At 45.8% G+C, this 17,836-nt stretch overlaps 1 protein-coding gene across 1 annotated transcript; it reads left to right on the forward strand.

Moving 5' to 3' along the window:
• The first annotated feature begins 3,066 nt into the window (after nucleotides 1-3,066).
• Nucleotides 3,067-15,672, forward strand: LOC149367235 (neprilysin-11-like). Its single transcript, XM_089566838.1, has 3 exons — nucleotides 3,067-3,320; nucleotides 6,622-6,734; nucleotides 15,354-15,672. Exons 1-3 carry the CDS (start codon nucleotides 3,084-3,086, stop codon nucleotides 15,670-15,672), a joined length of 669 nt encoding a protein of 222 aa, XP_089422964.1. The 5' UTR covers nucleotides 3,067-3,083.
• The last annotated feature ends 2,164 nt before the right edge of the window (nucleotides 15,673-17,836 follow it).

Consider the following 17,836-nt stretch of genomic DNA (forward strand, 5'->3'; position numbering starts at 1 on the left):
AGGCCAAACTGGCTTACTTAACCACAACGCCGTAGTTAGGTTACCACACAGTCACTCTTTGCTCAAGGTGTCACCACATAAGCACATCACTTAGTGGGTCAGTTTCGGTTAAACTTGGGACGTAATTGGCCCCGAATGCCTGGAGAATGCTTTTGTAGCTCTCTACGACAAGGCGTACAGAACTGTACTTACTACGTACGTCGCTATGCATGAAGGTGACGCTGGTTAACACACTCAAGGTTCTGTAACGCGCAAAAACATACCTCCAAAAGGAGAAGATTGGGCAGCCATGGCCGTAGCTCAGCGAAATTCGGAGGTAGTGGGTTCGGATCACACCGGCAGCATGGTTGTAATTTTTCTTGTGCTTTATAATTAATTGTATTTAAGTGACAAACAATAACATTGTTATTCTCCCATTAATCAACATCAAAAATTAATTTTTTCAATAGCAACACACTCTTGTGTCTTGCTTTCGGCGGCTGTTGACTTCCTTCAAAAGAACCGTGTAAAGTCAAACATGCAACATGTACGCAAAATAATGTTTTTAAAACTGACTCACCCGCCTTTCATAGCAGCTCTGGCATGGCCCTGGTGAGAGCTTGCTTGCGGTTGCCTCTTTTTCTAACTTGAGCGCTTCGAAAGTGACAAAACGTTCACATTTATTTACACCATAACTTGTTGCTGCAGTTAAAAGAAAAGTAGAAGTGAGATCCTGGAACCTGTTTTTCATGACATGGGCATCCGAAGACCCGTACAAGTCGTATATGTAATCATTTGGAATGGTCTCAATTTTTTACTTGCAATAATCTCACCTTCCTTAAATAAATCCGAATTTTGTCAAGTATTATCGCCATGCAAATAATAATTTGTGATTCACTGAGTTATACCAAGAATGCAGAAATTCAGTGCTCAAGCCGGGACAAAGAAAGAAGACAAGATACTCAAAGCCCGGAACTCTTAATCACTCAAAAGCATGAAAGTTATACGCCAGATAAACATGAAGAAAGGTTCTTAGCTGGCTCATTAATTCAACAAGCGTTGAAATCTGTTTTACGAGATCGTTATTTTGCTTCTGAGCGCCATGCTAAAATAAATGTCATCGACGACTAATCCGATTCATGAGGCATCAGTGTTCCCCCCTATAGTCAGTGTTAGCATAAGGTTTGCATTAATGTTCCCCCCAATGGTGGCGATCGATGAGCTCAAGGTCATCAACCATCGTGTGACATGCCGCACACCCTCTCCACTCCCCCAGTCCAATTCAGCAATCACAGCATTCCACGCAGTGCCCCCTTGCCACTCTCACCGCCCCTGGATTTCGATTGGTGACCGCGGTTTTCTTCTTACCCTCGTCGCCTCCCACTAGCTCACCCACTCCCCACTTCCCCCTGCCGTCTCTCTTCTCACTTTTTCCCAGTTTGGACCGCTCTCCCCGGTGCTTCACATGCCGCCAACCCCTGACTCTTTTTGCATTAATGTGGGTTCTAATGCTAACGTATTCTAAAATTTCATGGTGATCACACAACTCGTGATGAAGAAAATCAGTGCTGGCAAATCAGTTACCTGCCCCCCTCTCCCCCCCCCCCCCCTGAACGCGCAATGACTACGAACACAAATATGGCTTGACTGCGAACCTTCGCTCTGTTTATTTTGGGAGAGTGAGGTCGAGGCACTGCACGTGGTGGACGCGTCCACCCTGTCCCTCTGCCTGCACGTCTTTGCGGACGCTTTTCTACTACTGTTACCACAAATGTCACAATGTCTACAAGCATGCTTTCTCTGGAAACCATCGCAATAGCAGATGGCGCTGTAAAACAATCCAGAAACGTTGTAAGTTATATGTAGAAGATTAGTGTTACCTCATTAGTACGCCTTTAGCTTCGTTCGCATAATAAGGGAGGTCCGCTACCATTAGGCGAAGCATAATCTCAGCCGTCTCGTTTTTTTTTTTATCTGATGTGTGACGTGGCGCGCAGTTGTCTTGCGCGTGTCTTTTTCATTTCATTAGTGTTATTTTATTTCTCGAGCGTGGTTGTCTTCCTTCAGTGCATGTTTTTCCTCATCTATTAGTTGTGTGATTGTATTTCTGTTATTATGTGTACTTTCGGCCAAATGAGCAGAAGTTATTGTGTTTCCCCCCCTGCAATAATGCCCTTGGGCGCTGCAGGTATCTGTAATAAATAAATAAATAAAGGATGAGGAGAAGGTTAGCTTGGAAGTTCTCCCGCTGCTTATATTCTTGAGTAGAGTATGAACTCAACGTTGTGGGCTACAAAGGTGTCCAACTCATACGTCGGGCGGGTAAAGGGGGGACACGTTGGCAGAGAGGGCGCACAACTATCATTGTCATTCTAAGCCTTGGAGAAGAGAGAAGAGGTATGGAATTGTGAATTATTTAAATTACTAGTAAAAACCTTAATTGTCTCAGCGGTAGGGTGAGCAGTTCAGATCAGCTGTGCTCCGACGTAATCACTGAAGCCTATTTCAAACCAATCCGAGAGTGCAATGCTTCGGCGATGTGGTAGATATAAGGCTACTAGGTAGCATTCGACGGGGGTTACAAGAATACAAGACTCACCGAGTGTTAATTTTTAATTTTAATTGTTTTAATTACTAGTGAAAACCTTAATGGTTTCAACTGTAGGGCGAACCACTGATACAGCTGTGCTCCGGCGTAATCAGTGACGCCTATATCGAACCAATCCGAGGGTCAAATGTTTCGGCCATGTGGTTGCTATAAGGGTAGTAGATAGCATTCCACATGGTTTATAAAAATACGAGACTCCGCGAGTGCATTAAGCTCCACAGAAGAGCTACAGCGCATTCCAGGAGTCATATGCAGAGTTTCTAGCTTATGAGAGAAGAAAAATGCCTACAGCACAGTGTCGTAATTAGGTCTGCTGTTTCTTTTTTTTAGAGAAAGGGTTGAGTGAATGAACTGCGGAAGTTCTTCGGCTGTAACAACCCACCCTGACGCTTCAGTTTCTTAACCATTATCCTGTTCCTTACACTCCGGCTTTCAGCTGACGTGGACGGTGAGCGACCTGGTGCCCGTTGACCAGCTCTACTCAGTCGTTCCACCGATGGAGCAAGACTCATTTGTCACCAACTGGAAGAGGCTCGCGCAGACAAGGAGGGTCGTCCGTTCGACCATTCTCTCCACTAACGCTCGCTACTATGTGCTCAGCGAGGACGGTCGCCTAAACTTGGACACTCGCCGACTGACCGTTCCTGTGGCCCGGCTGCAGCCGCCTTTGTTCGACGGACTGCAAGAGCCTAGCGTCGCCGTAGCTCTTCTGGGCTCCTGGTTCGCTAGAAAGGTCTGAACTGTTGTGCAGTGTTGGACAACCTATTTCTTCGGGAAACGTCGGGACACAAACTGAGCTAGCATATAACTGGGTGGCATAATTACCGAGAAAAGCGCTATGTAGATAGTATGAATAAGTAGACACACAGCACAGGCTTTCAATCGCAGCTTACGTTTTATTGCAGAGAAGGGAAATAGAAACCAGGGAAACTACCCCTGTCGTGGTGTGCAAATCGAGCGACATTTCGCTGTCCCAATTTTCCGTTTCCGCAGTGTAGAATCAGGTTAAAAACGCCTGTCTGCTTACCTTCTTTGTGGCCTATCATTAATTTCTGTACCAAAAGGTGTTCGGCGCCGCTCTATCCAGTCATTGCGAATCTGAAGTAGGAATCCTGGCATTAGTTAAAAATTTTAGGGGACACTTAAGCTCCGCGTTAAAGGTTTGACGCGAAAACGTAATAGGTTAATTCCATATATGCAGAAGGTCGTTCTTTACAACCATTGATCCCTGAGAGTCCTCATACATCTCCTGGCGCAGTGATGCAGCGGTTAATCGATGCACCACTGCCCTGCGATGGCAGGTGCTCCCAGCGGTGGGCCTTGTGCCGCCAGGGTGCTCTTCCCAAACGACCATTCGTTAATTGAGCTGCCACCTGCCACGTTGGGAAGTTTGTTCACTATCCTGTGCGTAGGTTGTGCTGACGTCGCAAGGTCGCGTGACCTAGGTGGCTATACCTTCCTCCTAGGTTGCTCTCTGGGGACCACCTGCCAGAGCCATGCCCGTGGTTTTGCGCTCATAACGTCGACTCCGGATTTTCTTGAGAACGGGGCCTTTAACGCTATCGTATTAAAAGCTGTTGTGTTCCTTGACAAAAAAACTCGGGCATCATTCACTGACTCGGGGAAATTTGAGTCATTTCATTTTTACAGTCCATAAAACTGACTCCACAAAGCATTTTGGCTCCACCTTTATAATTGATCAAAAATTTTCACTGTTTATAGGGCCCTCCTTCCTTCCAACAGCCTTCGACTTATTTCCTTGTGCATACGTGGTATACGGACATAATTCTCCATGTGGAACAAAATAACTAATTGATTCATTCATCATGACGGTCGAAATTTCCGGAGCCCTCCACTACGGTGTCTCTCATACCCTTAGTCGCTTTGGGACGTTAAACCCCATAAAACCAAACCAAACCAAACCATCATGACGGCACCTTCTAATCAATAAGGCTGTCACAAAGCTGGCCATTAGATATCTTCCATCTGTGTTAACGTTATGTCTTTTGTGCGCCTGAGCATGTGCGCTTTTTAAGAAGAGGGAGGGATGGCACTGGTACTACCGCCATTTGGTTATGCTGCGGGAACTCAAGAAATCGTTTAGTCGCTTTCGTGTCAGACGTGCGCACAGGCCTGTTATTGCATTCTGCGTAAAGTGTAAGTACGCAAGCACTGCGTGGGATAATCTTCGAGTGAATGAGGACTTTTAGCTGTCATGGAATCGGCCGGCGCTTGGCAGTAACATTTGCTAATCGGGGCTAGTACAGCATTTGGTCTTGGGCACTGTGGCTACTGAAGATCACAAAAGAAGATAATAAAGCCGCGAAAATGTCTGTGAAGACTCTTGGCACCGCAGATGTTTAGAGGCAGTGGAAGATAAATAAAATGTTGTCAATGTAAAAAAAAAACTAGTAATTCTGAAGAACTTGGCCATCGAACCAACGCATACCTCAACAAGAGGCAGCCCTAGTAGCGTCAAGGCACAACGTCACGTGGTAGATAAAGATTTTATACGCCTACAGATAATTGCCACTGCCAGCGGTGCAGTTGCGTACCGCACTAAAACCAAGGCTTCAACATAGGCAATGGTGGTCGAACAGGCTAGTTGGTCATTCACATTTGGAAAAACAGCGCACCCTAAAGACATGGACTGAGCAGATAGGACCACACAGCGCTGTGTCGTCCTATGTTCCTGAGTCCGTGTCTTAATTCTGAACATAAAATAGGCCTCCCGGCATTGAGAAAGAAAAGCTCGAGACGAAGCATTACGTGCCGGCTTGGAAGCTTCGTCATAAAAAATGAGCGGGAGTAGGAGGAATGAACTTCATTCATTGGAAGAAAAAAATGACCAGCACTTGCACCCCGGGTAGTCTCTTAAAAGTCCTGGAGCCCTCACTTCCCTGGTTGCGCTTCTCCCGAGTGACCATGCGAATAAAAGGGAGAAAATTGCCCTGTTGTGACAGCCAGTGGAGTGTTTTATTGGCACAGTCCAACAATAGGCGCTACGAAGAACTGACTTTGTTGTGCCCGTCAAGAGAAAAAGTGAAATCAGCAACTTGAAGAGTTTTGCTTGCGGAAGCCTTCCGCATGACATAACGCTCTCCCCTTAGTTCATTTTCCTCCGTGCAAGCAGGCATACCTAGAATTCGGCGTCTTGCTTTGGTAACGCGAGCAGACGTATCTTCAGTGCTATCGCCATGCAGCAAAACTAGCTTTCCTGGACTTTTCGCGGGCACAAACACTGAAATGCGCATCCTCTTCACGTGCGCTTATCGATCGTAATAAGCGCATTGAGTGGTTCTCCATTCCTGCTTCTGTCATTGAAGACGACCTGCACTTTAATCTTGATAGCCCGACTTTTTCAGCGCTCCTGAAATATAGAATTGAAACAAATGCAACTTAAAGGAGTATAGACTCCGTACTTCTGGGTGCGTGCTTTCTTCTTTTTAACGAGGTGTAAGGAATCATTAGACACGGATAAACACGTAGTGTTCTCCTACGACCGTTAATAATTTTATAATCGATTTTCTTTCTCGTGCTCTTTCAGTTTTGGTTTCAACATCCGAACGAAAACTGAGACATCAGAGTGCTTGTAGGTTATGTGAGACAAGAAAAACTTCAACATAACCAGTACTTCTAAAATAGTCGTCATTCCGTCTCTTGAGGGAGGCTGGCCTCAGCACTGTAGTGAATTAAAACGATGAAGCAGCGATTATATTGTGGTTTCTCTATGTCTCATATGACTTATAGCTATACTTTGACGTCGCAGCCATCGTTCAGCTGTTGAACCCGAACCGAACCAGCATCACAGAAAAATTCTATTATAAATTATTTAACTGTAGTAGACGAATGCCACATGGTGATTCATGAATAGCAGTGTTTTCCACAATCTTGTAGAGAAAGATATATGCCACAAAAATTAGGTGTCTATACTCCTTTAAATGTGCTTACTGAAACATAGCTCACCGAAATATTATCGAATAATTTAGAGAACGATGGTGTCGTTATTTGAAACATTCGATCTCTTTCCGCAGGTCGCCCGGTACTTGCTCCACGGCCATTGGCTCACGTCTGAGAAAGCCAGAGAGAGGCACGATAGCCTCCAGGCTTGCTTAGGGCCAGACGTCGAGAGCAACTCGATGTCCAGGTATGTGTCCAACGAAAGACACCAAGCTGCTTACCTCTGTTTAAAACTGCGGCCTGCTGCTCAACTTTGTGTACTGAAGCATGCATTAGTACAAGTGCTGCATGCATTGGCAGAGGTTGAAGTGATGCATGCTATAAGCTGGTTGCCTACCACTGACGTGTTCGGACCACAAGGGGCCCTCCACGGTTTTCTCGGTTTAGGCGGCTCCTGCTTTGCTCTGTGCGAAGATTGTGGTGGAGTAGTGGGGGATACCTTTCCCGACCAGCGCACGCCTTCCAACTTTCAATACGGATCTTACAGTAGACAGCCTGCGACCTGTGGAGAGTCGCCTGAGTACGCTTTCCTTCTCATTACCACCGGCCAGTTAGAACAAACGTCAGAACCGTGTCGAAAATACGCAAAATATTTTGTAGTTTTGTCATAGGGCAGATTTGTCCATTGTTTTCTGTAGTACTGCAGTTTCTTTTTGTAGTATTTTTCTGTAGTCCGCCGTTCGGCACTTCTTTCCTGTGGTAACTGCAGGAAATTCTTTTTTGCTACAAGCTTTCAGTCGAAAACATTAAACAAAAAATGTGGTCACGACAGAGACTTTTCTTCTGGGTTTTTAATTGACTGGAAAGGACGATGCATTCAAGACGGTCAAGTCTAAATGACATAGACATTGACACCACAGGCTTCCTGAGCCGACCCTCTGCCACCCGCCAAACACCACCCTGTTTTCACAGCGACGGATTCAAAGACGCTGAAGGCTAGCTCGAGACCTTCGATCTGTTCACCCGCTTCATTGACTGGAGTGACGTTCCTAAGCTCAATGGCATCTGCTTTACCCTTAAAGATTCTGCCCGGACACGGTTTTCAAACCCCGACGGCGCCTTTCCAACCTGAGAGCCATTTTGTCGCAATCTTCTGGGCACATTCCCCAGCATCGACTACCGAGTGGAAGCAGCAGCTGCACAGCTGCGAAAGCGTGCGCATTTACTTTGAATATATGAGCCCCCTTTTCAAGCTCGCACACCCCAAGATAGCGGAAGAAAACAGCTTCACCATCTCAGTCTTGGGCTTAAGCAGGAACTGGTCGTGGGTTTCGTGCACAGCCCACCGCGAACTGTTGTTAAATTCTTCCTGGGAACGGCTACCGCGGAGACGACGCAGAAAAACGAGGCCACCTATAGAATCTGGATTTGGCAGCCTGACGTCCGATCCTTTTTCGTCATCCCTCGGCAGCAGTGCGGACACTTTGCGAACTTAACGGGTCCGTTGTACTGAAGGAACTCCAACGGTTCCGTCTTCTCCAGGTTGCGCGTCTTACATAGCTGGCCGAAGTCCTCAGGGATGAGGAGCATCAAGCTACGCAAAAACACCGTCTCCATTGCGCCGCCATGGTTCGACGGCAGACCCACGTACGCAACCGTAGTACGCGAGACGCATGGCTGCGGTCCTTTAACCCTATCGTGAGCCATACCGGTTCCTATCACGCGCCTGTCTAGCTGTGTCTTTATTTATTACAACAGCTACAGCGTCCGTGGGCATTGAGGGGGGACACAAAAAAAAACAATAAATAACGCGTCATTCCTCGGAAGTCTGATTTGTGTAGTACGACAAACGAGAGGCCCTACTGCAACCTCTATAGGGAGGTGAGTTTCCTCTACAGGGCATGTTTGTACCGTCGAGTGGATCTTCGCGTTTACGGACCCGATGCTACAAGTTCCCGGTAAGGAGGTGGCCCCATGAGATTGAACAGCATCTATGGGAGCGCCAGAACTCTGTCTCCTCCTGACGCCCCGAGTCACACTCGCCTTCGCCACTCGGCTACCGTAACTTGGCCCCGGCCACGCAGCAAGCTCCGCAAGCTCCCGTTCACCGAGCCCACGCCGGGAAAACTGACACCAGCGATCTCATCAGGCAAGGCCGCTGACGTCGGCACTTCTCAAGATCCTCCATCGCAAAACCCGCACGCTGATAGCCCCCGGACAGAGTCCAGCAGCGACAGTATTCAGTACACTGCATCCAATTTGTGTGCTACAACTGGCAGCGCTGAAGTGACCGCGGCATTAGATATCGGGGCTGATTATTTCGTAATAAGTAGTACATTTGCATGAGAACTTAAAAACATTCTTACACAGTGGACAGGGACCAAAAATTTCGCTGCTGCTACTGCCTAATTCCCATACCCGAAATTGTCGCACTTCTTGAGAGTTCCACAGGCTTGATCCTGGGAATCTAATTTCTACAGGGCAACGGCAGTGGGTTAATTTCTAGGACACACGTTAGATGTTCTAGCCTAAATGGACCGTGGCTCACTTTGATGCCCGAGATCCCTGCAGCACGCTCTGCGCATCAAGGACGACGTCACGGTGGCACGACAGTGAAGAGTCCTGGTACTCGTGAGCATCGACTTATTCCACAACTACGATGGCATGGCAGACAGCGATATCCCGCTGTTTCTTGAGAGAGGACTGGCAGTTGCCAGAAGACTTATTCAACGACGTGACAGCTGCACCAACGTCCTCCTTACAACCTTTGCAGATGAATTTCAGAACCTCGTCAGAGGCACGGCTTTCGCCTTCCTCCACGCCGTTGCTGAGTTTCCATCTTCGTGTTTTGTAGGAAGAACCCTTCAGAATGGTCCTGGCCCACGTCACGTCCTTCAGTTTGTCAAAATACACCCGGACTTGCCATCGGTTCCGAAGTGTTTTTTGTCTGACATCTTAGCAGACTTTCCGGACTGATTTGCAGCGTACTGCAAGATGGACCGAACTCCAGTCGCCAGGCATCGTATTACCACCGATGAGGCTGCGCCAGCAGGCGGAACGCCCAGAAATGAAGAATCAGGTCGCCGGGATGTTTTCCGACGATGTTATTCAGCCGTAAAAATAGCCCTTTGGCATTGCCACCGGTTCTCTTTAAAAAGATGGCGAATAGTACGCATTTCTATGTTAAATACAGTAAACTTAAAAAAGTGACCAAAAGGGACAACAAACATGAAGCATGAAAGTCCGCTGATTTGCGTACCGCAATAAAACAAACGCTACTCATTTTATCACGGCGCTCGAGCGTCAGAGAAGTGGGCCGTGTTCATTCTCCAACCAAATTCTCCAAATTTACAAAGCCTGTCACAGAGAAGAATCATTTCAAGATTAAAGATTTTGTTCCAACTTCTTCACCGTCACTTCAAAATAGCCAATTCACAATACTTACACCCGCCATACAAACACTCGTCTAGAACTAACCATAGTAAAGCACTTCGCAAATAGTCAGCCGTGCAAATATCCACAAGTACTCCCTGTTTCCAGATGCTATATCATATCGGAATAAATTCCCTGAAGATGTGGTGAAGTGTACGGCCGTGGAACTATTTCTTAATTATATCGAAAAAATTGACTCTTCTGTTTAATTCTCTCCTACTCTTTTTGTGTTTGGGTCAGAGAACATCTCTGTATTTTTGAATTTTTGTTTTTACTCTGTTTGATCAGTGATGCATCGTAAGCATTCCTGCATGGGCCCGAAAAGGGCCAACAGTATCTTTAAATAAATTAAATAAATAAATAAAACAAGAAGTTGATAGCTTCGCACAGAAGATATCACGCCGTGGCCGCTACTGCTCATGCAGGTTAAACTGGCTTTGCACTGCCACTGAGCTCAAGGCTGAACTCAAGGTGATGTCGAAAACCCATTTCCCAAGCATTTCACCCTAAAGAAGCCGTGCACCAGATATAGGAGTGCTTGTACCCATTGTATCACCACCCGCCATGGTGGCTAAGTGGTTACGGCGCTCGGCTGCTGACCCGAAAGACGCGGGTTCGATCCTGGCCGCGGCGGCTGAATTTCGATGAAGGCGAAATTCTAGAGGCCCGTGTACTGTGCGATGTCAGTGCACGTCAAAGATCCCGAGGTGGTCGAAATTTCGGGAGCCCTTCACTACGGCGTCCCTCATAGCCTGAGTTGCTTCGGGACGTTAAACCCCAATGAACCATTGTATCATCGGTAGGTACCCGGTGGCACTGGAGACCGAACTCACACCTCCTGCATGCGGGGCGAATGCTCAAACCGCCAGGCCATCGCAGTGGTGATAAATGCAAAAGCAAAATGGATTTCTAGGCAAATACCTTGTCAAAAATTGTTCTGTATTTCATAAAGGCTGAAAGACTGCGTGTTCAAGCAAGACTTTTTGAATCTAATCATCGAACTTGGAATACCTGCCTTCTGGCAAGTGCCGATTTTTTTTTTAATTTTGTACGTTCAGGAAGAGTAATTCAATTCCTAGTTCCTTGTGTGAAGTTCTGGCAACAGACGGTGAGAAATCCACAGGGTTGAAAGACTGCTTTTTACAGCCACATTAGCTTTCTTTAATGATCTGCTGGTACTTCGTTACCGATAGCCGTTCCATCACGTTCGAAAATTGCGTTTACGGGATGGCACACGGATTTCCTCTCACGGCAGTCCAACTTCCACCGAGGTGTCTTCTTCTGCATTGCTAATTCAAATTACAGAAATAGAGCAAAGGCGCATGAACGAACAAACGATTACTTACCAGGCTTTTCAGAGCGTTCTGTTTACACTAACTGGGATTTGTTCAAGGATATCGTTGAACATCTCATTAACACTTTTGTACCATTAAGATCTCTGAAGTGCGATCGGGAATCACCCTGGTTTAATAATGTTTTAAAAAGACTCTGCAATAAAAAGAAGCGCTTGTTCCGCTCTGCGAAGTTGTTGAATTCTAAACAACGATGGGAGGCCTACTTTTCCGCAGCTGCAGAGTACAAAGGTGCGCTAAAAAACGCAAAGGACACATTTTTTAACCACACCCTGCCTGCTATGCTGGTCAATAATCCTAAACAATTTTTGAATGTAGTTAACAAGAAAGACGCTTCCACAATTCTACTTACTTCTTCTGATGGTGTTGCCTTTCGTCCATACGAATGTGCTTCTGTTCTAAACAATACATTTGCTGCGGCATTTTCTAGCAATGTTTCTCTTGTTCATCGCGTGTGCCCTGTTTTTGATGCTCTTCCTATGGATCCAGTTGTATTCGACGCGTCAGGCATCCAGTGCATCATAGAAAATCTTAAGGTTTCCTCTTCCTGCGGTGTTGACAACATTAATTCGAAGTTTTTTAATTAATACAAAGTTCTATTGTTCCATAATTCTTACTAGATTGGCCGCCGCGGTGGCTCAGTGGCTATGGTGCTCGGCTGCTGTCCCAAAAGACGCGGGTTCGATCCCGGCCGCGGCGGCTGGAATTTCTTTGGAGGAGAAATTCTAGAGGCCCGTGTACTGTGCGATGTCAGTGCACGTTAAAGAACCCCAGGTGGTCGAAATTTCCGGAGCCCTTCACTACGGCGTCTCTCATAGCCTCAGTCGCTTTGGGACGTTAAACCCCATAAACCAAACCAAACTTACTAGATTGTTTGAACAGTCTCTTGTAACAGGTTGTATTCCCAATGATTGGAAAATTGGGACGGTGGTTCCACTGCATAAGTCCGGAAATAAACATTCTCCTGATAACTTTAGACCTATATCGCTCACTAGTATTCCTTGCAAGGTCATGGAACACGTCATATATTCTCATCTCATCTCTTTTTTAGAATCTAACTCCTTTTTCAGCATTGCCCAGCATGGTTTTCGTAAGTCTTTTTCATGCGAAACTCAGCTAATATGTTTCACACATGACCTTCATTGCATCCTTGACCACGGGTCTCAGGCAGACTGCATATTTTTGGACTTCTCGAAAGCGTTTGACACTGTTTCGCATGAGCTTCTCTTTCTTAAATTAAGCAATCTTAACATAGACCCTAATGTCCTTGCATGGCTACAATGCTTTCTTTCTAACCGTTCACAATTCGTAACAGCGAACAATATAAACTCGCATTCTTTGCCTGTCCGTTCCGGAGTGCCTCAGGGGTCAGTTCTTGGGCCCCTCCTCTTTCTAATCTATATAAATGACTTACCGGCTAACATTTCTTCTTCAATTAATCTTTTTGCCGATGATTGTGTTATTTACCGCGAAATTAAAGATGATAATGATGTCTCTTGTCTTCAATCCGATATTAACAAGATTCTTGACTGGTGTTTTATTTGGAACATGCAACTAAACATTAATAAGTGTAAACATGTACGCATTTCTCGTCTCTCTAATGCCCCTTCCTCTTATTACATTAACAACGTGTCTCTCGAAACAGTGACATGTTATAAATATCTGGGTGTTTACGTTTCTTGTAACCTGTCTTGGAAAACTCACGTTGAATACATAATAAATAACGCTGATCGCATGCTTGGGTACCTTCGCAGAAATTTCTCACGTTCATCTAGTTCAATAAAATTATTACTTTATAAAACATTGGTACGGTCCAAGTTAGAATATGCTGCATCTGTCTGGAGCCCTGGCGTCGATTCACTTGTTTCAGATTTGGAAGCTGTGCAGAACCGCGCATGCCGTTTTATTCTTTCTAATTATCACCGAACAAGCAGTGTAACCGCCATGAAATCAAGTTTGTCCCTACCACTTCTTTCCCACCGCAGATCAATAGCCTCGTTGTGTCTTTTTCATAAAATTTACCACAACAGCTTTCTCAATCCTAAGTTACTGTCAAGACCATGTTACATATCAGCACGCGTTGATCACCGTCATAAAGTTGGAATCCCATCTTGTCACACCAAATGTTTTCATGACTCATTCATACCTCGAACTTGTGCCAGCTGGAATCGCCTTCCCCACGACATCGCAGGTATTTCTGATAACAATGCATTTCGTCAAGTCCTTAATGTTTCTTTCTGAGTATGTGTCGTTTATTACTGTATAAAAATTGCCTTTCACTGTCTACACACTGTTTTAATATATCCCTACTGCATTCTAATCTTATTGCCTTCCTGTGTTTTCAATTTGTCATGTATTCCTGGTTTATTTTTGTTTTCTCTTGTTGTTGCTGTTTAGACTGAAAATTTTATGTATTCCCACTCCCCTCTGTAAGGCCTTCGGGCCCTGAGGGTACAATAAATAAATAAATAAATAAATAAGGGCTATTTGTGACTATGTCGGAGTAATAAAAAAGTGGCAGTTGAGACTTGGGTAGCAGAAAACCTAATAAACTGGTGTCGTTTAACACACATAGGAGAAATAAATGGCACACTCAGCTATGGACGTCGACGGCTGCGTAGTGCAGCAATTATAAATGTAATTTTATTGCTCTTTGTCTCAAGAGCACCTTACTAAAACTGCGCATACGAGGACAAGGGATGTAGAAAATGAGGGCGTCATCGAGATATCCGTGACACCTACAGTGATATTTCCTTTTAGCCATCCACAGTGGTGCGTTTCCAATGTAGAGCGCATCTTTGGCGTGTCTTCTTTGTGGGATGTGGTAATCTCTGAAGGAAGCAATTGCGCATATATTAATACTTCAAGGAATAATTGTTGCAAATCTGTATGATAAGCGAGAAGACCTGTATGCAACGGAACGGCGGGTGTTGCTTTATATGTCAGCTCACTCTGAAACCAAAAACTTCCCAAAGCATGAAAATTCATGTTGAATGATTGAATCACTCGTGATTAGGCACTCGATGAAAGTGTGAACGGTTAGCTTTGTGCTTACTGCTGATTTGCATCTTCATGAGTCTTTCTGATGTAATGGGCAAGCAAAAAGCCATGTCAAGAAATACTAAAATTGGTTTTAAGAGCAGAGAGACAGCACTCGAAGGAACGAAGTTGACAGGACAGAGCGCTCTGTCCTGTCCACTTCTTTGCTTCCTGTGCTGTCTTTCTGCACCAACTATATAGCCTGCAAAAACATCCTGACTAGATATAAATGAAACCCACTGCCCCAATAAGAACTCTAATACAGTCGGAGACAACTCAGGCACGAAGTTGCAAATGTATCTTAAAGGAGACCCTCCAAACAAAAGCCCGACCTATTTTCACGAGGACGCTGCCTTGGAAATATTATCGTGGCACTGCCGGTGACTACCAGGCAAAAAAAAAATGGAAAAAAATTGTGGGACGATCAGACATCTGACGCGACAATGCTCTGAAAGCAGTTGGATTTACAAACGATGATGATTTTGAACCGTTTGACTCTAAGCCGAGGCTTCACATCAGTTAAGGAATTTTTTTATGGTCGCTCAAAGGCTGATGTGGACAAAGGTTGACGATGGGTGGGTATGCAGCCCCCTAGCGAGAGGATGGGGTGGCGACGTGGCTTGTGAGTAGTGCTTCTGATGGACAGCTGTCCTCTAGTGGTTGTAGGCTATGTGAAGAGTGATGGTAGGTAGTTGGTGGTAGGCAGCGCTCCAGAGGGATAGCGTCAGGTGGTGGTTCGGGGATGGCGCTTCGGGAGAGTGGAAGTCGGCGGGGGTAGGAGGCGAATAAACAGCCCACTAGCTAGTGGGGTGCGGTGGGGAGATGGCTGGTGTATACAGCTTCTGGAGGTTGTAACCTTTAATCTTTAAAGCTACCAATAGAAAAAAACGGTGATTTTTCACATGGAGGCACCAGTACTGCTTCGCAGTGTAAAGTGATTGGCCGCAGCCATAGATTGGCGCCATTGACAGCAGCGATTTATTTAAAGGAGCATTTGTCCTTCCATGCTTCAAAAAAAAAAAACCTAATTCGCGTTCTTGCAGCGACACCATGGCTTCGATCGCCCAGCTAGACCCGATGCGCCATGCGTTCCTCGCTGCCAACACCTCAGTTCCGGACGTGTCGAGTGCAGAGATGCGGTTGCCGGGACTCGCTACGCTGCAGGGCGAGCAAATATTCTTCACGGCGTTCTGTTTCGCACTGTGCGGGAGCCAGGTAGCCGAAGGCGTTTCTCCAGGACGTTCCGCCAGCGGCGAACGCCTGTGCAACGTTCCTCTGATGCACAGCGAAAGCTTCGCCGCTGCCTTCAAATGTCCTCCGAGGGCGCCCATGAACCCTGAGGTTAAATGCAGCTTCTGGTGAAGAAAGACCGCCCCATCCATGCCAAGTTTTCAAGCGTTTGCCGTCCCTTAACCCCGTTTTTTTTAATCACCGAACATTATATTCCCTCACTCATAATTTCGTGTAAATCTGTAACGTTTTGGTTTCTTGCTTTCTTTCAGAAAGACCTGGTTTTTTTTTGTTTAACACTTTATATCTAATACTTTTGTAACTGCTGTCAGTTCTTCGCAACTAGCAAGCAGTAGTTACGTGCGAAAAAACATGACATGTAACCCGCTGCTTGTCAAGAAAGGGCAATGCAGGCGGCCTGAGAATCAATATTTGCCTTAGTGGGCTGCCTTACGCATGGCAGCCACATTTTAGTTAACGAATCTCTCTAGGAATGCAGAATAAATTTATGCCATTTGTAAGACCTCATTTGCTACTTTCCTTTTGTCGTAGACTCTGCCCGCCAAAGAAAACAGGTGTCTTTAAACTGAGAACCTAATAAAGTGAGCACTTAAAGACGCGCAGTGTGCTCAGAAAAGCAAGGAAGAGAACCCGCTGAGCAACGAAAGGCAGGGAAAGGTGATATCGAATGGTGCAGAGGCGGATAGTCCTCCTCCTGCGGAACTGACAGTACACTGTCAGCGCGAACGCTGAGCTTGCGGTCGCCATGCAAGCTTCGTATTCTTTCCTTCCATCACACCACCAAATGATATTAATTCGAGCTGCACAATAACTCGCTCAAATTAATAAGACGAAAATTTTTGCATTCCCCTTCGAAAACGGAACGTCTATCGCTGCGCATTTCTCTCGATTTCCACAACACACGGGAGACACTTTTCTAGTTTCAAGAAGTGCATATTGTGATAGGGCGACGCTGGTTTTGACGTCATTGCGGTCTTGAGGACCATGATTCCGTGTAACGTTATCACGACGCTCGAGCCTATATATTGCTGCGCGCTTTCCAATAAACGTTCTTCGTTCGTCGTCTACGTCTGGCGTCAGTCATATCACATGTATACCGTGGTGTTTAGTGAAGCATGTTACTTTTCTCTTTTGTATCCAGTTTCAGCTCCTTGCTGCACACTACGGATAGATCTCTCAGAAAAAAAAATTAATCTCTGACTTTGAAACATGTGCAGCCTCAATGGTACATGCGGCTCCTCGTAAAAGGAACGGAGTGTCGCCTAACAAGTAGATACACCACAGCAGAGACACGCAGGCTTACTTATAAACCGAGACTGTTTATCTTTCAAACCTTTGCCATTAAACAAGGTCGGCAGCGTTGCACCCTCATCCTGGAAAGATGGCCATACTTTCAAAACAGTGCGCACCGCTATATTTGAAAGCTACAGTGTACCTTTTAAGCTTAGAGGTTACACCGTACCCTTCATTTATGCCGTAGGGAGCTAGAAGTTTAAAAGTTATGTTGTAACCTTTATTTCAATCGTCAGTTATTAGGAGCTTAGAAATTACAATGTAGCGTTTCTTTTTTACCGCACATGACGTCTCGTGTAACAGGCACGCTCCGACGTGTTACTGCAGCGTGTGCACACATTCCGGCTAACCGTTGCTAGAGATGCACATTTTCAGAATTTAGTTGACAGCTATTTTTGGGTAGTACTGTATAGCTTATACTGCTCGCGCTGCCTAGACTCGATATTTACGGTCTATTACACGGAGTTAAGCAGTCAAGCTGCAACCATCGTTTTATTCGTTGCCTGTGGGTGGTTTACTGATTACGCTGTGCCCTTCATCTTTTACCTTTCGCGACGGCTCGCGAACCATTGTTCTCCGACATGCTTGGGGCACCGGGCTGGTGCCACATTTCAGAGCGCCACTGGATTGCCACACCCGGGCTCTGCGGCTGCAGCGGTGACTCCTGTCCATTGGTGTTTATCGCACTCCAAAGGCAGCAAGATGGGTCGCGTTGTTCTTGTTAGCACCCTTTTCGCCTTGATCACGAGGCCAGCTCGAGGAACTTTCGTTTGCTTTCAAGGCGGAAAGCTGGGCTAGTTGGTGCGTCATAATTAATTAAAAGACTAGCGCATAAAACTAGGACAAAGACAGAGAAGGAGACAGGACGAGCGCTAAACATCACCTGAAGGTTTACTAGAACAAACACGTACATAAAAACACTTCAGTGGCACATGCGCACACTGCGTTACAAAGAGTTCAAACTAATCAAGAAGTGGCAAAC

The sequence above is a fragment of the Amblyomma mixtum genome, chromosome 1 (assembly GCF_055824585.1).
Source record: "Amblyomma mixtum isolate Tamu chromosome 1, ASM5582458v1, whole genome shotgun sequence".
NCBI classification, from domain to species: domain Eukaryota; kingdom Metazoa; phylum Arthropoda; class Arachnida; order Ixodida; family Ixodidae; genus Amblyomma; species Amblyomma mixtum.